This window comes from Notolepis coatsorum (genome assembly GCF_963971535.1).
Source record: "Notolepis coatsorum genome assembly, chromosome: 15".
NCBI classification, from domain to species: Eukaryota; Metazoa; Chordata; class Actinopteri; order Aulopiformes; family Paralepididae; genus Notolepis; species Notolepis coatsorum.
In genome coordinates, this window is record NC_140179.1 from 80,880,128 (window position 1) to 80,904,031 (window position 23,904).

The window sequence follows — 23,904 nt, forward strand, 5'->3', positions numbered from 1 at the left end:
GGGGCGATGTGTAGCGTGGAATAGAGCACAAACCAAAGTATGTAGAAATTAACTGGTTTGTCAGTGTCAAACGCTGGCGCCATTGAGTAAAGATGGGAAAACAGTGTGGCAGTCAATGAGTTAAGGTTGAACAGATAAAAAATATATAGATTAATATGTGATTAATCACAGTTAACTATGGACAATCATGCGATTAACCATGATTAAATGTTTTAATCAATTGACAGCTCTAGAAATAACACAACCTCAGAAAATGTACAGACACATACCATAGATTTTTTTATGAATTGTCAAAGACTTGGAATTTAGGCTGCTGCTATAGCGCCACTATCAGGACTGTACAATATTTCAGGGGGCTTATATGCAAAAGATGGACGATTTATGTACGTTGTTCCCCTGAGCCTCTGTGTTGAGTATGGTGTGTAGATTGTGCCTAAATGCATTCAGCTGCATTGGTCGATGACGTTTCATGTTGATCTGACCTAATGGTGTGGGAGATACAGCCATTTTGATTTTGACTCCTTGTTATAGCGCCACCATCTGGCCGACATTATGTGATTAGTGTTGCCTGAGTAGTGGGGGGCCATAGGAACCCACCTACTGAATTTGGTTGGTTTAGGACTTGTGGTTTCTGAGCTTAGTGGAGAAAAATAAGAATAATCGTATCAAATGCAATAGGGTTCCAGAAGCCCCCGTCTGGGCTTGCACCCTCAAAATGTAAACATATCATATATTCTCAATGTATTATGTATTCCAAATAAATAGCTGCATCTCAATAGTGCTTTAGCTACTACTACTACCTCCTACACTTTACAATTAGGGGTGCACGATATTGATTTTTTGACCCCGATATCGATACCGATAACTTTCTGCTCCTCAAGGTCGATACCGATACCCGATATATATATATATTTATTGTAGTATAATTTTAATTTTTTTTATGTATATTCCTGTAGTTTTGACCCAACCAGATTTATCATGACATGAGCGTTACTACTATGAACAAAACAAAGCCAAGAGAACAGTTTTGACTCTTCAAATAAAGTGACTATATTTATTTTTCCAAATAAATATAATTTGAGTCAATCACAAAATTCACAATCCGTCAATGTCATTAACAATGTGTTTCCCTGAACAATGAGTGAACTAAAAACCAACAGGTATTGTGCTTTGTCAGTAGGGATGGGTACCGTTCACATTTGAACCGATACGGTACCGGTACCCAATGGTACCTTTTTTCTGTACTTTAGTCTCTAAAAATGTAATCTACCTACCTCAGTTGTAAAAAAAAAATCCAAACTTCAAATAACCACATTTTCGACAGTTTTCGGCTTGCCATTGCCCCGACTGCTTTGTTGTTGAATCAAGTCAAATCCTAAGTAAGCATATATTGTGCGTGTGAACGTTGACATGAAAAGAAAAAAGTTTTAAAAATAATAATAATAATAATAATAAAAAAAATATATATATTCTGAGCTATCACTGAAACCCTGCCAGAGCCATGCAGTGCCACGCACTGAAACCCTGACAGTGTAGAGCCATGCAGTGCCACGCACTGAAACCCTGACAGTGTAGAGCCGGGCAGTGCCACGCACTGAAACCCTGACAGTGTAGAGCCATGCAGTGCCACGCACTGAAACCCTGACAGTGTAGAGCCATGCAGTGCCACGCACTGAAACACTGACAGTGTAGAGCCATGCAGTGCCACGCACTGAAACACTGACAGTGTAGAGCCATGCAGTGCCACGCACTGAAACCCTGACAGTGTAGAGCCATGCAGTGCCACGCACTGAAACCCTGACAGTGTAGAGCCATGCAGTGCCACGCACTGAAACCCTGACAGTGTAGAGCCGGGCAGTGCCACGCACTGAAACCCTGACAGTGTAGAGCCATGCAGTGCCACGCACTGAAACCCTGACAGTGTAGAGCCATGCAGTGCCACGCACTGAAACACTGACAGTGTAGAGCCATGCAGTGCCACGTACTGAAACCCTGACAGTGTAGAGCCATGCAGTGCCACGCACTGAAACCCTGACAGTGTAGAGCCATGCAGTGCCACGCACTGAAACCCTGACAGTGTAGAGCCATGCAGTGCCACGCACTGGAAGTACACAGGACCATATATCCTTTAATGTTATACTTGAACGTCAAAATGGCGCCAATGCTTCGCAGAGGGGTAGCGCCGCTAGCGTCTAACGGCAAGGTCTACATGCAGCTGTGCCAAAGATGTAACTAGCCGACAACATGTACTGTAGTGTATGAGGTATGTAATTAATTATAAGATTCAGTTGATATACTTAATATCGCAACAACTTTCTCTAAATAATACTATTGAATGGTATTCAGCAGATACCTCAAACCTTATCAGAGAATGACATTACATAAATCTACCGAGGGCAGTCTATTGGAGGGAGGATTCTATGCAAGGGTAACTAACAAGCGCTAAACAGTGGTTCATACATACAACTACACTACCCACAATCCTGTGGGTGGCCGTACCTCCTCAGGGTGGGATTTGATCTTCTCCTTGAAGCGGAAACTCATCTGCTCCTGTTGTGACGTGCGCTTCCTCTGAGGGAGTGGGCGACCGGCGAGGAATTACAGACAGCATTGTGAATGTTTACCAGGGTCATAAACTACTAAAACCACTGAAATATTGAGATCTACTGAATTTAGGACAAAGAGAACATCCCATGCACTGACTATTCAATCAACGTGGGATAAGAAATCAAGAGTGGGATAAACGTTTAAAACGATTGGGGTGGTTTGATTGATTGATTGATTGATTGATTTGATTGATTGATTGATTGATTGATTGATTGAAAAATGTATTAACAGATTGCAGAATGGGTACAGTACAGTACAGCTCAATACATACAATTGTTAAGGGGATGCAGACCAGAGAAATACTTTCGTCTTGTTTACATCAGGGATTCAGGGTCCCCCATTTTCAATTCATCATAACATACACGACATACAGATAGACAGTACTGCTACATCTATACATTTATGACATACCAGATTTGCAAATAAATACAGTACTGTTTGTGATACAAAAAGAGTCTAGAGAAGAGAGTATATACATTTGACGTAGAAACTGTACATTGGAGGTGGTTGGGTGGGTGGGGGGGGGAACTGTACAACTGTACAAGCAAAACTGTACATTGGAATATTGACGAAACCATACTTGGTTCCAAAAGGAGGGTCTCGTGTATTCTTGGGTTAGGTCATTTACTGTACATTGGAGGGGGTTGGGTTAGGACATTTACAGGGGCCAGTTTCGAATTGCAGTCTCCCGTAGGTGTTCTTTGAGAGTGGTTTTGAAAGTGGGTAGTGATTTGCATTCCTTTACAGCTTTGGGTAGGGCGTTCCACATTGATGTGGCATAATTGCGAAACGTGTTTAGTCCCTTGTTTGAGCCGAATCTGGGTTTAACATGATTTGTGGAGCTCCCTCTGGTGTTGTGATCGTGGTATTCACTGACCTTTGGGAAGTATTTTGACATGTACATGGGTATCTTAGTTGTGTAGTGTATCTTGTAGACCAGGCCCATTGCAAGTTGCTGTACTCTGTCGTCTACTCTAAGCCATCCTAGGTTGTCAAAGTGGGCAGGGTGAGGTGGGTTCTAGGAGTCAGGTCAAGCAGTAGTCTGACCAGTTTGTTTTGTGATGTTGGTAATTTAGTTTTTAGCGCCTTTGAGGTGCTTTGGTACCATGAGGTGCAAGCATAGTCGTAGTACCCTTGAATGAGTGCTCCTGCCAGAGTCTTCAGGGTATTCTTGTTTACCAGAGAGTAGATCCGGTACAAGAATCTAGTTTGTTGGTTGACTTTTTATTACATTGGATGCCATTTTGTCACAGGAAAGATTTGCCTCTAGGATGGAACCCAGGTAGGTAATTTCATCTTTCCTTGTGACAATATTGTCACCCACTGTAACTGAGAAGCCGTCGGTCTTGCTGAGTTTGTTATTTGAACCGAAGAACCGTGGAATAAACCTTTAATACTTTAAGCTCATTCACACCTCCCATAAGTCTAGAAACAAACGGGAAATAAGATATGAAAGGGGAATAAGTATTTGATTTGAATTAATTTCCATAATTGTCCATATAAATACTTATTGAGCGTTCCTGGACGAGCCTTATGACCCGGTTCTTGGCCACAACTAAAATGGAGACATACACGATTGAAGTTTTGCGGTACACATTGATGACCCCTAAAGGAAGAAGCCTATTGATTGGTGACCTTTCCTCTAGAGCCACCATCAGGCCAAATTGATTTAAATAAAATACTTGTCATTGACCGATTGGAAAAATCTTGGCCTGCTGTCAGTCTATGAGCAACGACTCATTGCAATCAGACCTGTAGTTTGCTAGATTAGCTGCAGACAGAAAGACAGACATATTCCTGCACAGACGCAACCGATTACACGATCTCCCCAGGCCTCCTCCTGGTGGAGATAATAAAAGGCGAGAAAAGGAGACTCCAGTTGGAGTGGAAGTCACAACAAGCCCAACTGACCTGAGATTCAAATTTATGTGCAACTTTTGTATTCCCTCGCTGCAGCTTGCCTTGGCCATAGGTCTCATATGAAAACGAGATGTTTAATCTCAATGTGACTTTCCTGGTTAAATAAAAGGTTAAATTAAAAGAAATTAATTCAGCATTTAGTTTGAATGATACTTAAGTTCATAGTCATAAGCTGTGAGACAATCCATTTAGTTTGTACTTTGTAAATAAACACAACAAAGGTCACTACTGCGCCCCACTTACCACCCGTGTGCCCCCCGGGCAGCAGTGCTACCAGTACACCAGACATTTTCTCAAACTCACTGGCATATAGGTCAATAGCACTCTGGAATGCTCTACCGAAAAACATCTCATCCACAATACATAATAAAATTACTTTCAAAACAAATATTAAGAGATATCTTGCAAACATGTCAAGTATGTAACTGTTATCTGTGTATTATATATTTTTTTTGTTTGACAGGAATGTTAGATTTTATAATGTGAATTTGTATATTTGTATTAATTTTTTATTTGTGTTTTGTCAAGTATGTAACTGTTATCTGTGTATTTTATCTTTTGTTTGACTGGAATGTTAGATTTTATAATGTGAATTTGTATATTTGTATTAATTTTTAATTTGTGTTTTGTCAAGTATGTAACTGTTATCTGTGTATTTTATCTTTTGTTTTGTTTGACTGGAATGTTAGATTTTATAATGTGAATTTGTATATTTGTATTAATTTTTTATTTGTGTTTTGTCAAGTATGTAACTGTTATCTGTGTATTTTATCTTTTGTTTTGTTTGACTGGAATGTTAGATTTTATAATGTGAATTTGTATATTTGTATTCATTTTTAATTTGTGTTTTGTTTAAATTTTTATTCGTATTCTTTGTTGTACATTTGTAATGTATTTTTTTTGTCTAGGACCCCAGGAAGACTAGAGGCTCTTTCATGGGTCTCTAATGGGGATCCTTTAATAAACATAAACAAACATGCTTGTTGGAGGGGCGCTTTGTCTAATGATAGGCCCTATATAGCATGTACAGAACTAAGCATGTGCAATGATGTGCCTGCATGTGATTCCCATCAGAGCTGATCCCTTGACAGTGAATAGAAACATTATTTGTGGATGCATGGAATGAATCCACTGGGATCCCGATCCGAGAATAATTTATTGTCATATGTGATTCAGTTCATTGATGATGATGAGGTCATTGATGATTTAGTCCAGAATTCCATAACTGACAACCTATGATAAATATTGTCATTCTTACATTCTCTAATTCTTCTGTATGAAATAATAGTGAAATTTAACAATTAATTTGACATCCTAGGAGGACATCCTGGAACCCCCCTCAAGGACCCCTTGGGGTCCCCGGACCCCACGTTGAGAACCGCTGACTGAAGAACGTGTGCATGATCCGCTCTCTTTGTCCTGCTCTTCAAGACTTGTATTCCAGCGTGCAGAAGAATACCTCTAATGTCTACTGAATCTAAAAGGGGAACACGCTCTTTACCGGAGCCCAGGCGGACATCACAGGATACGGCTGAGCCTGGGGGTCTGAAGGTTCTGACGGGGCAGGCAGGTTGAGCAAGGTTTCCCCCTGGTGGCCGACACAGGGATTGATGGCTGAGGGGCCACATTTATATTCTACTTCTACTTACATAGTATGAATGGGAAATGGCAAATGGTGCATTTATATAGCAGCTTTTATCCAAAGCGCTTTACAATTTGTTCCTCACATTTTACCCATTCACTCACATTCACACACCGACGGCGGGCGGAGGCGACCATGCAAGGTGCCGACCTGCTCATTGGGAGCAATTAGGGGTTAAGTGTCTTGCTCAAGGACACTTCGACACGCTGCCCGGGAGGAGCGGGAATCGAACCGAGAACCTCTGGATTGCCAGACGACTGCTCTACCTCCCGAGCCACTCTCGCCCCATGAGTGGGAATGCTACATCGTGGTTATTATAGGAACAACACCGTAAATAGAAACCTCTAATTCAATGTTGTTTCAATGCAGATTAACCCTAATATAGCCTGGACCGATCCAACCAATCAGAGTCTGTGTACTAATACTAAGCTGGTATTAACATTAACTCTACCGCCAATAATAACACCACCACATACACACAGCTGGAGGAAGACCGTGAGTGGTTAGTGGCTGTACTGTACTGAAGGTGACTCTACCTGTTATAACCTACCCGTCATCTCTACCTGTTATTCTATAGTTCAGCGGTTACTAGTGTCCACATTATCCTAAATAGTACATTTTAAAACTAGTGACAGGCCCATAATTCAGTCTCTTCTGACTCCTACTATTACTCGGCTTTTGGTTCCTATGGCCCCAAACTCTGGAACCCACTCTCTGAAAGCCTTAGGGTCACCACCACTGTTAGTAGTTTTAAAAAGAAACTTAAAACAAATGTTTACTGCTGCGTATGGTTAAGGTGACTTAACTATAATCAGTTTATTTATTTATTTGTATTATTTAATTTAATAAAAAAAAAAAAATTGTTTTGACATAACTATAATCTGTTTTTAATTTGATCTTGTTATTTGACATGTTTATGTAAAGCACTTTGTAAACGTTGTTTCTAAAATGTGCTATATAAATAAAGTTTAGTATTATTATTACTAATATCCCACGATTCCCCCTCAAAACAATAGCGACAGTACAGTTCAGTGTGAAATCCAACCTGTCCATCAACACCCGCCCCCGCCCGCCCACCCACCTTACTTGACCTTTGACCTCCCTCCCTTTACCAACATGGAGCTGTTCTTATTTAAGTGTCTCACCTTCTCTTACCTATACTCTGTTATGTTTTTTGCTCTTTAAATAAAATCAAAAGTGTTCTCCTGGTACAAACCATCAGTATTCTGTCTCAGGTGTCTCACCTGTCTGCGCAGCGCTGCTGCTGCGGAGGAGGAGGGGCTTGGGCAGTAGGAGGCGTTCTCTAACTTGGCTTGAAGCTGATTGGCCATCAGACGTACTTTGGAGAGACTGGACTCGCCCACAAGTATCTCCTCAAAGGACTGGCCGTCTTGGTTACCGCCGGCATCCCCTTGCTGAGAAATGTAAAGATTGTCAGAATCCAAGAGCAAAAGCATCACCTACCACTATGTGTGTTTATTCAATATCAGCATACGGTCTAAAAACAACATACACACGCATTTATTTCAAACCATTTATTTTCTATGTCACATTTTTGATGGGGGTAAACTGGAGGTTAGGGAAAGGGGATTGTGCGGCTCCAGCGGTTGTCTGGTAATCGGAAGGTTCCCGGTTCGATTCCCCCTCTTCCACTCGAAGTATTCGAATACTAAATGAACCCGTCCCCCCAACCCCCAGGTTAACGTATGGTTTTGTTTTTACCTAGTAGCGAACACGACATAATCAAACAAGCAAACTAGCTAGCGTATTTCCGGGAACAAAAGCATTCATTCTGAATGTTACATCACTGATGCTTGAAATGTGTGAAACAATATGGTAAAAAAAAGACTTTGCTACAATGTAACATGTCCACTCTGTCTTTCTTCATCTTTCTTCTTTTTTTTATCCACTTTCTCCCCATTTTAAATTTTTCTCCCATCCCAATTTCGTATTATCCAATTCTTCCCTCCCCTGTCTTGATCTTGAACGTTGCTAGACTATGCCTCCCACTGGTCGGCTGTAGTGAGGATAAAAGCCTTGCATCACGTGTCTCCTCCGGTACACGAGGAGGCAGCCTGTCGCATCTTTTCACCGCAGCAGCTCGAACTCTGTGGCGAGGAGTAACGTGTGGGAGGCTCACGCTGCCCCCGCTACTTCCTGCTTCCGCCGCACCGGTGTCACCAAACCGACCTGTAGGAGTCGCTGTCCACAACGTCCAATCCCCACCCACCGGCTTTCCCACCCTCTAACACTGCCAATTGTGTTAGTATGAATGACTGGCCAGCCGGTAGCAACGCCGAGAGCTGGGCTCGAACCCAGCGTCTCCTGCGTTAGTGGCGAGTGCCTTGCCCACTGCGCCAATCAGCCGCCCTTCATCTTTCTTTTCTGCTCTCCCAGCCATTAACACTTTGAGTGCCAGCGACGAGAAATCTCGTTAGTTCATGCCATGCGTTGAGTGCCAACCAACGAGAAATCTAGTTTTTAATCGTTATTTTTTTTATTATCGATTTCCATAAATGTTTCATCAATCTAGCCTCACGTTACCAGTGGGGATCTGTCTGAGCTCGAACAGGGAAAATACCGCCTTTCCGGATGGTACTGCACCAGTGGCGTCGTTAGCCCTGGGCTTCCAGGGCTTTAGCCCCGGATGTTTTTCTCCTAGCCCCGGATCTAAAATTTTTTTTTTTTTTTTTTATGTCAGCATCCCCATTGTCTGTGCTGAATGTTTGTTAGTGTTTGGTATTTTGTGTTGGTTTTTAGTACTTTTAAACATTTTTAGTAAGTAGTTTTCATTTGATCCTATAATTCTTTCATTCACCGATTTGTGGACTTTTTTTTTAGTGTCCTGAAAGGCGCCTTATAAATCAAATGCATTATTATTATTATTATTATTATTATTATTATTATTATTATTATCATCCAGGAGGGAAAAGACACTTTGGATAGTAGGGACTGCATCTCTGCCTGTCCTGACCAGGAAACACTTTGCAACTGTGATCTCCTCTGGCAATAGTTTGATATTGTAATGTGTGGCGAGGGGTGGTTACCATATGAAACACACGTTACATAATGACTTAGGCCCCGTTTAGACGGAAACGCTAGCAGGTGAATCCGCAAAAATATTTTTGCTGATGTGCCTTTCGTTTATACGGAAACAGCGTTTTTACGGGGTGAAACCGCAAAAAAGTGAGACTACCTTCCAGGGTGGAATTCCTAGAAACGCAAAAGCTTTGCGATCTCGTCTAAACTATCAAAACGTATAAATCTGTTAAAACGATGACGAAAGGGTTGTCACGGCTCTGGTCGCGCGTACTGCTTACGTCACAGGTAGCAGGTATGCGCCAGTAGCCGAGACGTAAACAAAGCAAGTATGTCTGACTTATATCAACGGAGATCACCTGAAGGCTACATTGGCAGTACTTTTAACCCTTTCACTGCCACACGACAGAAGGTTAACCCTTACTATCACACAACCGGCTGTCGTGTGGCAGTGAAACGGTTAAATACACAAGAATCTGTACCGCGGCGTGACTGGACCCTCTGTCTGTGAGTGACTCTGCTTTGGTGCAATCACATTCCCCATCCACAGTCTGCGAATCAGAGGCAGAGTAGGGCGGGTCTTCACAGCACGTCATGTGACATATGCGCCAATCGTGTGACAGTGGGGCTCCGTCGTCCCGAGTCGTTACAGCGTCGTCTGCACGCAGAATTCCATCCCAAAACGCTTGTCTAAACGTAAAATTAAAAGTGAAACCGCAAGATGACTTTTGCGGTTTCTGTTCACAAAACGCTCGTCTAAACGGGGCCTTAATTCTGTTTGAACCAGTTACACACACTGCTGTGCTTAACCTAAAACACATTTAGCAATTCTACTTCTCAGTGATTAGAGTACTGTAAGTGAAGTACGCAGAGAATGTGCAAATATACAATAAATTCACCAAACACTACACAAGACCAATGCTGTAGACTGATGAAAATATAATTTATTTATCTACATATACCCAAATCAATGATGCAGACTGATGAAAAAAATAACATTTTCTCTCCATATACCCAAATCAATGATGCAGACTGATGAAAATATAAATGTTCTCACCATATAATCAAATCAGTCAACATTTCAACATGGAGAATCACAACAATACATGTCCCAGTTTTCATGCTACTATGTGCATAACACTGTAAGCTCAGCAAATATCAGACAAACATAAAATACTGTATCCAGTACAGGTTAAAATTACAGTAACACATTTTTTTTTTGAAAAAATTTAAACAGAAAATACTAGACATTATCTCTTTGCCTAGCTGGATCTGGCAAGATCATTTTTTGTTGTGATTCTCCATGTTGACATGTTGACTGATTTGGGAAAATGGGAGAAAATTTATATTTTCATCAGTCTGCATCATTGGTTGTCTTGTGTAGTGTTTGGTGAATGTATTGTATATTTTCACGTTCTCTGTGTACAGTACTTCACTCTCCTTCCATTTTGGTTGAAGACAGGTGAACTCACCTGCTGCATTTTTATAGTGCTTAAACCTGATTGTGTATCTACAATTAAGCAATGGTGTGTTTGTGCATCTGATGGCTGTGTTTAACCAATTGGCTCATATGTGTGGTAATTTGACATTCTGTGTCTAATGTAATGCAAGTGTGTTTAGTGTTTTGCAAAAAGTGAGGCTGACATTGTAGGGGTGCAAATCTGGGCCTATATTTTGCTCCTTGAGTGTAAGGTTTTGATAATTGTGTAATACTTTTGATTTGAGTGTTTATGCAATTGAAGAAAACTGTAAAGACTAGAGATTAACTGTTTATTTATTTTGTACATAGGCTGTGCATATGTTTGTTTGTTTATTTGCTTATGTGTATGATTCTTAACTGTGTTTTTATTTTGTTATTGGTGTATATGTGTATGTATGTACAGTATATGTATATATATACATGTGTATATATGTATATTTGTACTCCTGTTGGGGCTTCTTTGACCAGATCAATGTTTTATCTGGCTAAATAAATAAATAAATAAGAAACTGATGATTTGGTCCTGTTAACTTTGAATTTTCTATGGGGACTGCCCAGATCCCTCTCATGGACCTGGACCTCACTTTGAGAACCTCTAATGATTCTAGTTATTCAGTATTCATCTCTAATTACTCTAAAATTGCGTATTTCTGTGCTTAAAAAAAATAAATAAAAAAGGGGGGGGGGGGGGTGACCTCCACCCCCCTGGGCTGAAGCCCCCAATGTTTTCTAACCCTAAAAACGCCCCTGTACTGCACCCCATTGGATTGGACTGAATGAAACGCATGGGAAAAAAATAGTCCGGATTCCACATTTTCAGGCATGTAATCCGAGCCTATTGCAGTCATCGCCCACCATCAGAACAGCGTGGAATATGTCTTTCGACCACCCAGCGTTGGATCAATAAACGCGATCGATATTTGGAATGGCAATCAGGAATTGGAATAATCTTTTTGGAAAACATCTGATCTGAGGTAAGGAATCTATTTTACCAGTCTTGGGATAATCAGAGCTGTTTTCACCTATATATCAACGTGTCCCATATGTGTGTGTGGCTGTGAGTGTGTGTAGCTGATCAGGAAATAAGATAATCGGTTTTTCAGCCCGCTTCTATAGCGTGCATAAGTACACATATACTATCGATAATCTAGCGTTTATTTGAAAACGATTTATAAATAGGCCGAAAAATGTATTAGACACATAGCCATAATTTAAGATATAGTTTATGCGTTCACAAATGTGAGCGCTCTGTCATTGAATAGAGCGTTGGCACTCAATGGGGTATCTAGGACTGGCACGGCTGTCACGGAAAGTGTTAACAGACTGTTATGCTGCCTGGCTAGCTAGCAAGCTGTACCCAGCAGTTCAGCTGTGTAACACTTAATAGGGTCCCCTCTCAATACACTACACAGTGTAGGTGCTGGTAAAATCAAGGGAAATATATATATTTTGAGACAAAGCGATATCTGCATAAACTATTTGATCTTTTATAATTGAACGACTATTCAAATATTCAAAAATCTATGCCCATCCCGACGCCGAACCCTCTACTATTCCAGTGGAGACCGTGGAATAGACTACCGGTATGTTGGTTGTGCTTCTGGGGAACTCCCAGGTCCGAGTGTGTGTTTGATTGATGATTGATTGATTGATTGATTGATTGATTGATTGATTGATTGATTGATTGATTGATTGAAAACTGTATTAACAGATTGCAGAATGGGTACAATACAATACGGCTCAATACACACAATTGTTAAGGGGATGCAGACCAGAGAAAGACTTTCGTCTTGTTTACATCAGGGTCCCCCATTTTCAATTCATAGTGTACTGCATGTACGACCCGCCCTCCCCCCTGCAACTACACAGCTGTACTATAATTCTATGGCCTGTATCATGTCTCCTACTACCTGTACCTCCCCTCCCGCCTGCCCCATGCTGCCTGAATTTCCCCCAAGGGGATCAATAAAGGTAATATCTTATCTTATCTTACTCCCACAGGCTGTTGCTGTACACAAGAATGTGTTCAAATGAAGACGTTTGGTCTTCTTAAACAGGGGGACCTCACCTCCTGCTCATCTTGGCACGTTCCACTGGTCCTCCTCCTCTTTCTCAATGCATCTCTCAGGTTCTGCGGTGGAGTGGAGGGGGATTAGTTATAGGGGGATAACGACATGACCCAGAGGACACATACATTCACATTTAGTCATTTAGCTGACGCTTTTATCCAAGCAGGAAGGGTACAACTCTTTCAGCTGAGTAACAATGTTCGTCAAACAGTGTTGAACTTGGGTGCTACAGACTTGGAGTGCATAGTAGTAGAGACATAGTAGTTAGTAATATAGTCAAAGAAGATTATTTAGTGGCAAAGTGCATGATAGTAAAAGAAGCACATTTCACATATCAGCACACACACACACACACACACACACACAAAAACAGGTGTGTGTCGTACCTTGGGGTAGCGTTTGCGGGACGGGCTGTGCCCCAGCCTGCTGAGGAGGGTGGCAGGGGTGAACAGAGCAGCTCGCAGCTCTGAACTCTGAGAGAAAGACTCTGGAGGGCACGGTGAGAGAGGGGAGAGAAACAAGCGTCATCATAAACGCACCTGAATGTCTGATCTAATGAGTCGGGTCACGGTGTATCTGCAGAGAGCGGCCCTTTGGCTCAGTCGCAGGCAGTGTCTCACCACTAGGGGGCAGGGTGTTCTTGAGAAGCTGGTGGAACTGGCTGAGGTACATGACCATGGAGAGGGTGTCTGGCTCCCCCACGCGGGACATCTCCTCCACCGTCATCACGGGAGAGATGCCGAACTGCTGCTCCGCCACGTCCAACGCCAGCTGCGTGTTCTCCTCCACCTCCGCCTCTTCCAGCGACTCAAAGTCACTTGGGATCATAAAAAAGAAGAGACATATAGCCACATACGTTGGCAGTGGTGAGTACGTCGTACACAATACACAGGGACACAAACGAGGGGACAGATTAATGACATAAACATCCAAAAGAACCTGATCCCGGGCGCAGAGCTAAAGAATAACTTTGAGATTTAGAATTTCAGTTGAGGAACAACAGGTTTACACATAATGTCCTTCAGTTTCCCAGAAATGGCAAGTTAGCTTTATTAGCATTCCTCATTGGAACCAAGGGGCACAGCTAGCTAATGCTTGTGTTGTAATGCTGTCCCTAGGTTTGAATTATGAAACACGTGTCAAGTGAAAAAAAATAATCAACTGACATTCAAAATATCAAAGTACTCCTTTAAGACTGAAGTCAACACTGAGACAGGGAAAGAATACAGACATAACGCATGGTGTTTATCTAAATAAGTGTGAACTGTAGACCATTTAAACTTTTTCAACAAAGTGAGTCTTCATCAGGCAATACACCAATGCACCAATTCAGTGCCTGTCTGCCTGATGAAGACTCCACTTTGGACAACTAGCCTAGCTTAAAACTCTGGAAGAGGTGTTTTTGGCTAGCTGGTCCGTATCCACTTCCATTCATTTGTGATAAGCTAGGCTAGCTTGAATGAATGAATGAATGAATGAATGACCTTACTCCTAGAACCCACCTCACCCCTGCCCACTTTGACAACCTAGGATGGCTTAGAGTAGACGACAGAGTACAGCAACTTGCAATGGGCCTGGTCTACAAGATACACTACACGACCAAGGTACCCATGTACATGTCAAAATACTTCCCAAAGGTCAGTGAATACCACGATCACAACACCAGAGGGAGCTCCACAAATCATGTTAAACCCAGATTCGGCTCAAACAAGGGACTAAACACGTTTCGCAATTATGCCACATCAATGTGGAACGCCCTACCCAAAGCTGTAAAGGAATGTGAATCACTACCCACTTTCAAAACCACTCTCAAAGAACACCTACGGGAGACTGCAATTCGAAACTGGCCCCTGTAAATGTCCTAACCCAACCCCCTCCAATGTACAGTAATTTACCTAGTATGGTTGTCAATATTCCAATGTACAGTTTTGCTTGTACAGTTGTACAGTGTTTCCACCCCCAACCCCTCCTACCCACCCAACCCCACCCAACCTCCTCCAATGTACAGTTTTTACGTCAAAAGTATATACTCCCTTTTCTGGACTCCTTCTGTATCACAAACAGTACTGTATTTGCAAATCTGGTATGTCATAAATGTATAGATGTAGCAGTACTGTCTATCTGTATGTCATGTATGTCATATATGTTATGATTAATTGAAAATGGGGGACCCTGATGTAAACAAGACGAAAGTCTTTCTCAGGTCTGCATCCCCTTAACAATTGTATGTATTGAGCTGTACTGTATTGTACCCATTCTGCAATCTGTTAATAAAGTTTTCAATCAATCAATCAATCAATCAAACACACACACACACACACACACACACACATGCAGCCGGATAGCTTTCTATCTATCTATCTATCTATCTATCTATCTATCTATCTATCTATCTATCTATCTATCTATCTATCTATCTATCTATCTATCTATCTATCTATCTATCTATCTATCTATCTATCTATCTATCTATCTATCTCTCTTCTTTTTACTTTTTACTGTAGCACAATATCAGGGGTCTCATACAGAACCAAGCATTTCACTGTAATGTACATGTACCTTATACGTGACAAATAAAACAAAACTTCTTGTCTGACTCTGGAGAAGATGGTAAGCGCATTTCTCATAATGTTGGCGTATTCATCTAAAGTCATATCAATGTGGGGTATTAAATTCACATACATTCTTGAATGAGAGTTTAAACTGGAGATGGAAAATAAGCTTTTGGGAACTTTCTTAACCCATTATAATTCATAATACTGTAGGTCTGTTTTACAAACTTTTTACAGCCACAAAATAGAGCAGATAGAATTAAAAACTCCTATTTACAGTAGGCCTAGCTGTCAAGGGTTAGTCCTTGTATAAAGAGCTCGGTCAATCAACAAGAGAATGTCTCCATTGATATTCTTTCCCCTTTTGTTTCTTACACTTGTATCACTGATTGGGCCTTTGAACCTCACTGGGATCGAAATTCAGTGCATCGTTATTCATTCATTTTCCAGTGTGTACACACACACACACACACACACACACACACACAGACACAGACACAGACACAGACACAGACACAGACACACACACACACACTCTCTCACATGAGGTCCGGTCGGTAGTGGTGGATGAGGGCACAGAGAGCCAGGCCACTCTTCCAGGAGGTGGTGAGGTCGCTAACGGCAACACTGCTGTAGCCCTGTGTCTGCTGCTGGCACCAGTTCAGCAGCTTGTTGGAGCGAGAGAAGGACTCTGAGAGGGAGGTCAACATAGAGACACACTGTCCGGTCTGTCCAATCACATGAGTGGGACACACTGGTACTGCCAGTCACTCACAACATGGCTGACTCCGTCACGCGCTAGAACAGTGATGTGGAAGTACTCTGGTAGAAGTACAACACCTCCATTAAAAACTGCTCAAATAAAAGTATTTGATACTTAATAGAGTTCTTGATACTGAATGTACTCAAGTATCACAGATGAAAGTACATCATGTCTTAATACGCTTGCCCTGATGGCTTCCTCCTGGCTGGCTAAACATACCCAGTTAAAAAACGACATAATTAACAATAATAATTAATGAATCAACAACAATGATCATAATAAAAAATGTCTTACTTTTCACTTCTGTGTTCACAACACTAGGTTGGAGAATCTGTATATAGTCGGTCAGACTTACCCTGTTTTACTAGCTTTGGTGAAGGAGAGCGGATCAGACGGCCCAAGTCCACATTCAGCCCCATCTCATCTCCAGTGTCCACCAGGTGTCTCACCTACAGACACACACCCCATCAGTCCAGCAGGCTCTACACTAGTAGGTCCACCAGGTGTCTCACCTACAGACACACAGCCCATCAGTCCAGCAGGCTCTACACTAGTAGGTCCACCAGGTGTCTCACCTACAGACACACACCCCATCAGTCCAGCAGGCTCTACACTATAGTGTTGTGGAAAATGTGTATGGGGTGGACTAGTTTAATATAGGTCAACTAGCAGTGCTGAAAGACGGTCTGGCTGACGTTCTTAAAACAACTTGGACAGATGGACATTTCAGTACGGCACGTTGTGTGCTTGTAATCTCGTACATCGTATCGCTTTCATATCTTGTTCTTTTCTCTCTTTCATACATACACAGCACACACACACAGACACAGCACACACACACAGACACACGGACACACACATACACAGCACACACACACAGACACAGCACACACACACAGACACACGGACACACACATACACAGCACACACACACAGACACAGCACACACACACAGACACACAGACACACACAGTCACACAGACACACACACACACACACACAGTCGCACAGACATATACACCGACACACACACACACACACACATTCCCTGTGACACAATACACACATACAATACACATACGTCTGTACGCAGACGCACACACACACAGACACACACACACATACACACACACACACACACACACACACATCTCACTCTCTCTTCAATGTTCTTAATGTTTTACATCATATCGTGTGTGTACATCATATCTTGTTTATCTCTCTTCATGTTCTTAATGTTCTTATCTCTCTCCGATGTTAAATCTACGTATCATCTTAATGTACGTCATGTCAGATCTGACATGATATGATACGTCATCATATCTGTCATGGGGGGGCAGGACTGAGAGGGGATTTAGGGGACAAGCAGAGGGATTGAGAGTTAGAGTGTTTTTTGTTCAAGCTGTGGTGATCCTCTGCTCGATCCATAGCTTTTGCTGTTAAAGAACTTCTTTTCCTAAATAAATTACCTACTTGTTACAATTGGAAATATCGTCTCCTGCTGTGTTAAACAACCATCAGCCACAACAATAGGTCCATCAGGTGTCTCACCTACAGACACACACCCATCAGTCCTGCAGGCTCTACACTAGTAGGTCCATCAGGTGTCTCACCTACAGACACACACCCCATCAGTCCAGCAGGCTCTACACTAGTAGGTCCATCAGGTGTCTCACCTACAGACACACACCCCATCAGTCCAGCAGGCTCTACACCAGGTGTCTCACCTACAGACACACACCCCATCAGTCCAGCAGGCTCTACACTAGGATACACTGATTTACCCATACAGTATGTTGGGTCGATATTGGCCTTTCATAAAAAAATTCTGATATCGGTCAATGTTGTCTCCCTAGGAGGACATTCTGGTCAGTGTTGCTTGGAATTAAAAAAAAATTCTAGTAGACCACACAGTAGATCTCAGTAAATGGTAAATATTTTGCGATCTTAAAGATTTAAGATATTGAATATTGGCACAAAATAGGGCAGCGGTGGCCTAAAGGTTAGAGAAGCGGGTTTGTGACTGGAAGGTCGTCGGTTCGATCCCCGGGACCGGCAGAAAAAATCTGCCGCTGAAGTGCCCCAAGGCACTTAACCCCCCAACTGCTCCAGTGGAGTTGCTCAGTGGCCAATGGTGTCAGACTGGTTGTACTGGGCAGCTCCCAGGTGTGAATGGAACTGTGTGAATGTGAAGCAGGGCGTTCCTGAAAAAGAGCATCTGTGCTCAGCAAACCTACCCTGGGTAAATAAAGGTTAAACAAACAAAAAAAACTAAATATCATCCATCAGCAATCTTCCATCCAAAAAAACACTGGTATACTGGTAAAAACCCTGGTATCAGCCTCAAACCCATATTAATAATAATAATAATAATTAATTTAATTTATATAGCGCTTCTCAATAACCCGAAGTCGACAATAACCCGAAGGGCAAAACCCTACTCTATATCATGTCAACTATCATTATCCTACTGTGAGTGTGTTAACCTTGTGTTGAATGGGAGCTGTGCGAGTGGCTCAGGTGTGTCTAACATTGTACCTGTGCTGGAGCGATGAGCAGGGGGTTGATGTTGGGGTAGCGAGTGGCTGGATCCACCGTGTACATACAGATGTTCTTATTGATGTTCTCTGGCGTGGTCTGGGGAAGGAGACGATACAAGCTCTCCCTGACACACACACACACGGGAAGAGGAGATAGAGAGAGAGAAGATGGTAGAGCAGGAGGAACAGTAGGAGGAGAGAGAGAGAGAAGGATTACTTAGTTGGTAACTAAAGAGAAATATAATGTGATTTGCAGACCTTGATGTGGTGGGTCAGCTGTGTGCATGCTGGTTACTCTGTGTGTGGTGTGTGGTGTGTGGTGTCGTGTGTGGTGTGTGGTGTGGTGTGGTGTGGTGTGTGTGTGTGTGTGTGTGTGTGTGTGTATATATATATACCTCTCGGCCAGGACATCCAGTGGGGCGTTCCCTTGAGCCCAGCTGCGTATCATCCAAGCAGAGTCCAGAGCCGCCAGGAAGCCTCGTGCGATACCAGTCCCCATGGGCCAAAAGGGCTGCAACGATACATACATACAAAACACACACAATCACATACACACGTTCTTGTATATACTGTTGACTACATTCATCATAACCTTACCGCTCACACTCTAACCAGAGTGCAAATGTAGCAGTGCAACAGCAATATACAATGGACAGGTAATTAAACTGGGTACCAAAATATACAAATGAGTACTACTGAGTGTTGTGCTAATCAGATGTATGTACAGAGTTGTAGTAATAATATGTACATGTGATACAGGTGTAAAGACAGTATGGTAGTAGTCATACTGGCCAGCAGCGTAACTAGTAAGATTATGATATGTACAGATATAGATAAAGTATCTACAGATATGTAAAGAGACTATGTGCAGGTAAATACAGACCAGGTGTGGATAGATATATATGCAGTGAGAATAAATATATATATGGTATATACAGCATTTGTACATGCTAACATACAGAACTATGGGTTATATGCAGGTGTATAAGTAAGTATATAGAGTGGTTATATGCAGGTATATAAGTAAGTATTTACAGAGGTATATGCAGGTGTATAAGTAAGTATTAATAAACTAACCTACACTGTAGCACTCAACACTTTGATGAACATTGTTGCTCAGCTGATAGAGTTGTGCCCTTCCTGATGGCTTGTCGTACAGAACTTGTAAGTCGCTTTGGATAAAAGCGTCAGCTAAATGACTAAATGTAAATGTATATAGAGGGGTTATATGCAGGTGTATAAGTAAGTATATATATCTCTGTGTAACTGCACCCCATTGGATTAGACTGTCCAAAATGAGTTTCCTCATTTTACTTATCCGGCAAGCCATCCGGAGAGATCCAAGTCTTCGCCGACCCTCAGAACAGCGTGGAATCGGTATTTCCAGTACCCAGCGCTGAATCAATAAACACGATCGATATTTGGAATGGCGATCAGGAATTGGAATAATCTTTTTGGAGAACATCTGATCTGAGGTAAGGAATCTATTTTACCAGTCTTAGGATAATCAGATCTGTTTTCACAGAGATATCAGCGTGTGCCCTGTGTGTGTGTGTGTGTGCGCTGATTAGGAAATGAGAGAATAGATTTTTCAGCTCGCTTCTCTAGCGTGCATAAGTACACATATACTATCATTAATCTAGCGTTTATTTGAAAACTATTCATAAATAGGCCGAAAAATTACAACGTTTTTTGTGTATTCCAGAATATTCCAGTAAAGGCCGTTTATCACAGAATCTTTATATTTTCCTGAAACTTTCAAGAAAACAAGGGTTTTTCAAAATGGTATAAAACGGAAATTAACCGATTAAAAAACAATCCGTTTCGACAATGTTGACTGCAAACAAGTCATTGATAAGCGACGGCCAGATTAGACACATAGCCATAATTTAAAGGGGAACTATCTTATAAATGGCCTTTTTCAGTGTTTAGCATTGTTTCATAGCTATGTGGACTTATATTAACCCTTTCTCCGCCGATGACGTGTTAAGACGTCATTCCTCGCCATGCGTAATCTGCCAATGACGTTTTACAGCGTCTTTGAGATCAATATTTAAAAAAAAAAATGTATCCACTTTTTCTCCCATTTTCTATATTTTCTCCCATCCCAATTTCGTATCATCCAATTCAACCCTCCCCTGTCACGAACGCTGTTTCTTGCCTCCCACAAGCCGGCTGCAATGTGGACTAAGTCATACATAGCACAAGTCCCCTCCGGTACTTGAGGTAACAGCAGTCGCATCTTTTCACCTGCGCAGCTCGATCTCTCAGTGGCGAGGAGTAACGCGTGGGAGGCTCACGCTGCCCCCGACCCTTCCTGATTCTACTGCGCAGGCGCACCAACCGACCTGTAGGAGTCGCTGTCCACAACGCCCGATCCCCACCCATCAGTTTCCCACCCCCTAATACGGCCAATGTGTATTAGTACGGACGACCAGCTAAACTGAAAGCAATGAGGAGCGCTGGGCTCGAACAGGCAAGCCCAGCGTCTCCGTCATTCGTGGCGAGCACCTTGCCCACTACGCCACGTAGCCGCCTAATATTTCAAATTTCTGTCATGGTATTCATATTTCACCCACGGATCCTTGACTGGTGCTGTAGGACTCCGCTCAACTCTCCAACGCGAGTTGCAACCGGATGTTGATAATTGTGACGCCCATCTTGACACACTGGATAATCGATCCGTTGCCATAACTCAATAAACAACATTATTTGGACGTATATAGTATTATACAACCTGGAAATGGATCGCATAGATCAACATCCCATAATAGCGATCTTTTTGCTCCACGCTCATCACCCAACGGTAAGAGGAGACTGGGGTGAGTTTCAGCGTTTTTGATTATTATTATCCATACAAACTGTTCTGATCTATACATCACCCATACTACATGAATGATTTAACGTTGGCCACGGACTTATAAACGACCCCCCCCCCCCCCCCTCCGGTCAACCGTGCATGATGAGTCATAACGTCTGGGACCTTGTACAGTTGACATTTTTAATCTGGCGTCAATTGGTATCAAACTGCATTTGATGATCTAATATAGCATTTATGGCTATAACTCACGTTCTATGAAATACTGCAGAAAACGATAAAAACATATTTATACTCTAGACCGTATTTTTGTATGAATGTGTGAATGAAAAAGTAAAACATTCCTACATCCTGAACGATAGCTAATCGATGTTGAATGGGCCATAGTAATGTCAATTTAGCAATACAATTTAAAAAGTTATAGCCCTGCAAAGTAGGTGAACATCTCCATAGACAAATAGAGCTGGCAGACTGGCTACAAGGATGGATATAAGCGTGGCAGAGAAAGGGTTAATATGATCTATGTCTCTAATTCTCATATTGGCGCATTCTTCCAATTCTCCTCTCACAATATTCACCCTCACTGAACTGAGTCATCTGAAAATGTGCTGATCTGTGATGTCAGAGATGTCTCAGCTGCATAATAATGTGGCAGTGTGGCATCAGGCCACACAGTGGTTGGAGCCCAGCCTCAAAACGGCTCGAGATAGAAAAATGCTGTTTTTGAGTACTTGATTAGAAATACAAAACAATGAATTAAATGAATTAAAATAGTTCCCCTTTAAGACATAGATTATGCGTTCACAACGCTATCATTGAAGTGGGTGCTGGCATTCAACCATGTTCTGGGGCACCAAGCTCCGGCATCCAAAGTGTTAATGTATCGTGGAATTTCAACGTGGAATTAAGGAATATCAAAATAAAAGCACACATTGTTGAACTTGATCATGCATATTTATTAGAACATTTAATTACAGCACTATGTTATCAATACACATTTATAAAACTAGGCATATTTAGCCAAAATATGTTTGCCAGAACATAAAAAAAAATATATATATATTATTGATTTATTTTTTTATTTTCGCCAATGCGCGACATCGCCCCACTGTCACCTACCCACAACCCCACTTTGCGTCGAGACCAGTAGTTTGAGAACCGCTGATAGAGAGGGATTATCCATCCAGCTCTCTCCTTCCTTCCTCCCTCCCTCCCTCCCTCTCTCCCTCTCCCCTCCTCCACCCTCACCTCCAGCAGGCTGTCTCCCACCAGTGTGACCAGCAGCTGGTGTCCGTGCCTCTGGCGGACCATGGCGGCGTTGTCCGAGGCGTACATGCAGGTGAAGTCGAACATGGCCACGTCCGGCTGCCCGTAGTGGTTCATGGCGAAGTCCAGGGACGGCAGCTGGTGATTGGTGGAGAAGTTCGCTGCCTCGCGGGCATAGGCCTGCAGTGCATTCTGGTCCACGTTCCCCCGCGAGAGGAGCGACTCAGTGTCGGCATAATCCTGAGGGTTGCAAGGAAGAATACGTATTATTATTACTAGGGATGTCCGATATTATCGGCCTACCGATATTGCCATTAAAATGTAATATCGGAAATTATCGTTATCAGTTTTCAAAAAGAAAAAAATGTTTTTTTTTTACATTTATTTAACCTTTATTTACCCAGGCAAGCAAGTAAGAACAAATTCTTATTTTATTTATTGTGAAAAGTATGCATAATGTTGTGTTAATTCCACAACAAGAGATGTGTAAGGGATAATGTATAGCTACGAGGTCATTGTCGCAAAATAATTGACCGACACAGAGTTTAGAACACAGAGGCGCCTCGCCGAGGTGTTTTAAACGTCAGTGAAGGTCAATTATTTTGGGGGGGGGGGGGCCTGCATATATCGGTATCGGTTGATATCGGTATCGGAAATTAAGAGTTGGACAATATCGCTATATCGGATATCGGTAAAAAAGCCAATATCGAACATCCCTAATTATTGCACAACGAGATCACTCGAGTGGGCGATATGATCCCAGTCGGCCTGTGCACTTGTCATCAGTAAAGTCAGGTGTTGGTGAATTTAGTTTACTTGTAGAATGACTCCTTTCTCCAGCAGGCTCTGTTTCTTGGCTGTCATTACGAAGTAGTGAGTGTCGTCCTTGTAGTACACTATATTCTCCAGGTCGATCCCTAAACAACACAGAGAGAGGAATATCAGGATTTTCGTCCGTTTACCTTGACAAATATTACACATTATCATGGCTCATGAATGACTTAAAATGGTAAATGGACTGCATTTATATAGCGCTTTTATCCAAAGCAGTTTTTAACTTATGCCTCTCATTCACCCATTCACACACCGATGGCGGAGGCAACCATGAAAGGTGGCAACCTGCTCATCGGGAGCAGTTAGGGGTCTTGTTCAAGGACACGCTGCCGGGAGGAGCCTGAATCAAACCCGGGAACCTTCCGATTACCAGA

General features: G+C 42.2%; 1 protein-coding gene across 1 annotated transcript in view; it reads right to left on the reverse strand.

The window, feature by feature from the left end:
* The window catches only part of mical3b (microtubule associated monooxygenase, calponin and LIM domain containing 3b), a gene marked incomplete at both ends in the record, with an annotated part of 55,590 nt that overhangs the window by 26,611 nt on the left and 5,075 nt on the right, over window positions 1-23,904 (reverse strand). The window contains 12 exons of the mRNA XM_084331065.1: window positions 2,500-2,571; window positions 6,029-6,115; window positions 7,414-7,584; window positions 12,757-12,819; window positions 13,144-13,244; window positions 13,378-13,574; window positions 15,853-16,000; window positions 16,428-16,521; window positions 18,611-18,737; window positions 19,008-19,123; window positions 22,679-22,936; window positions 23,513-23,613. Of these exons, the coding sequence (XP_084187191.1) occupies window positions 2,500-2,571; window positions 6,029-6,115; window positions 7,414-7,584; window positions 12,757-12,819; window positions 13,144-13,244; window positions 13,378-13,574; window positions 15,853-16,000; window positions 16,428-16,521; window positions 18,611-18,737; window positions 19,008-19,123; window positions 22,679-22,936; window positions 23,513-23,613 (1,535 nt within the window). The remainder of the gene's footprint in view (window positions 1-2,499; window positions 2,572-6,028; window positions 6,116-7,413; window positions 7,585-12,756; window positions 12,820-13,143; window positions 13,245-13,377; window positions 13,575-15,852; window positions 16,001-16,427; window positions 16,522-18,610; window positions 18,738-19,007; window positions 19,124-22,678; window positions 22,937-23,512; window positions 23,614-23,904) is intronic.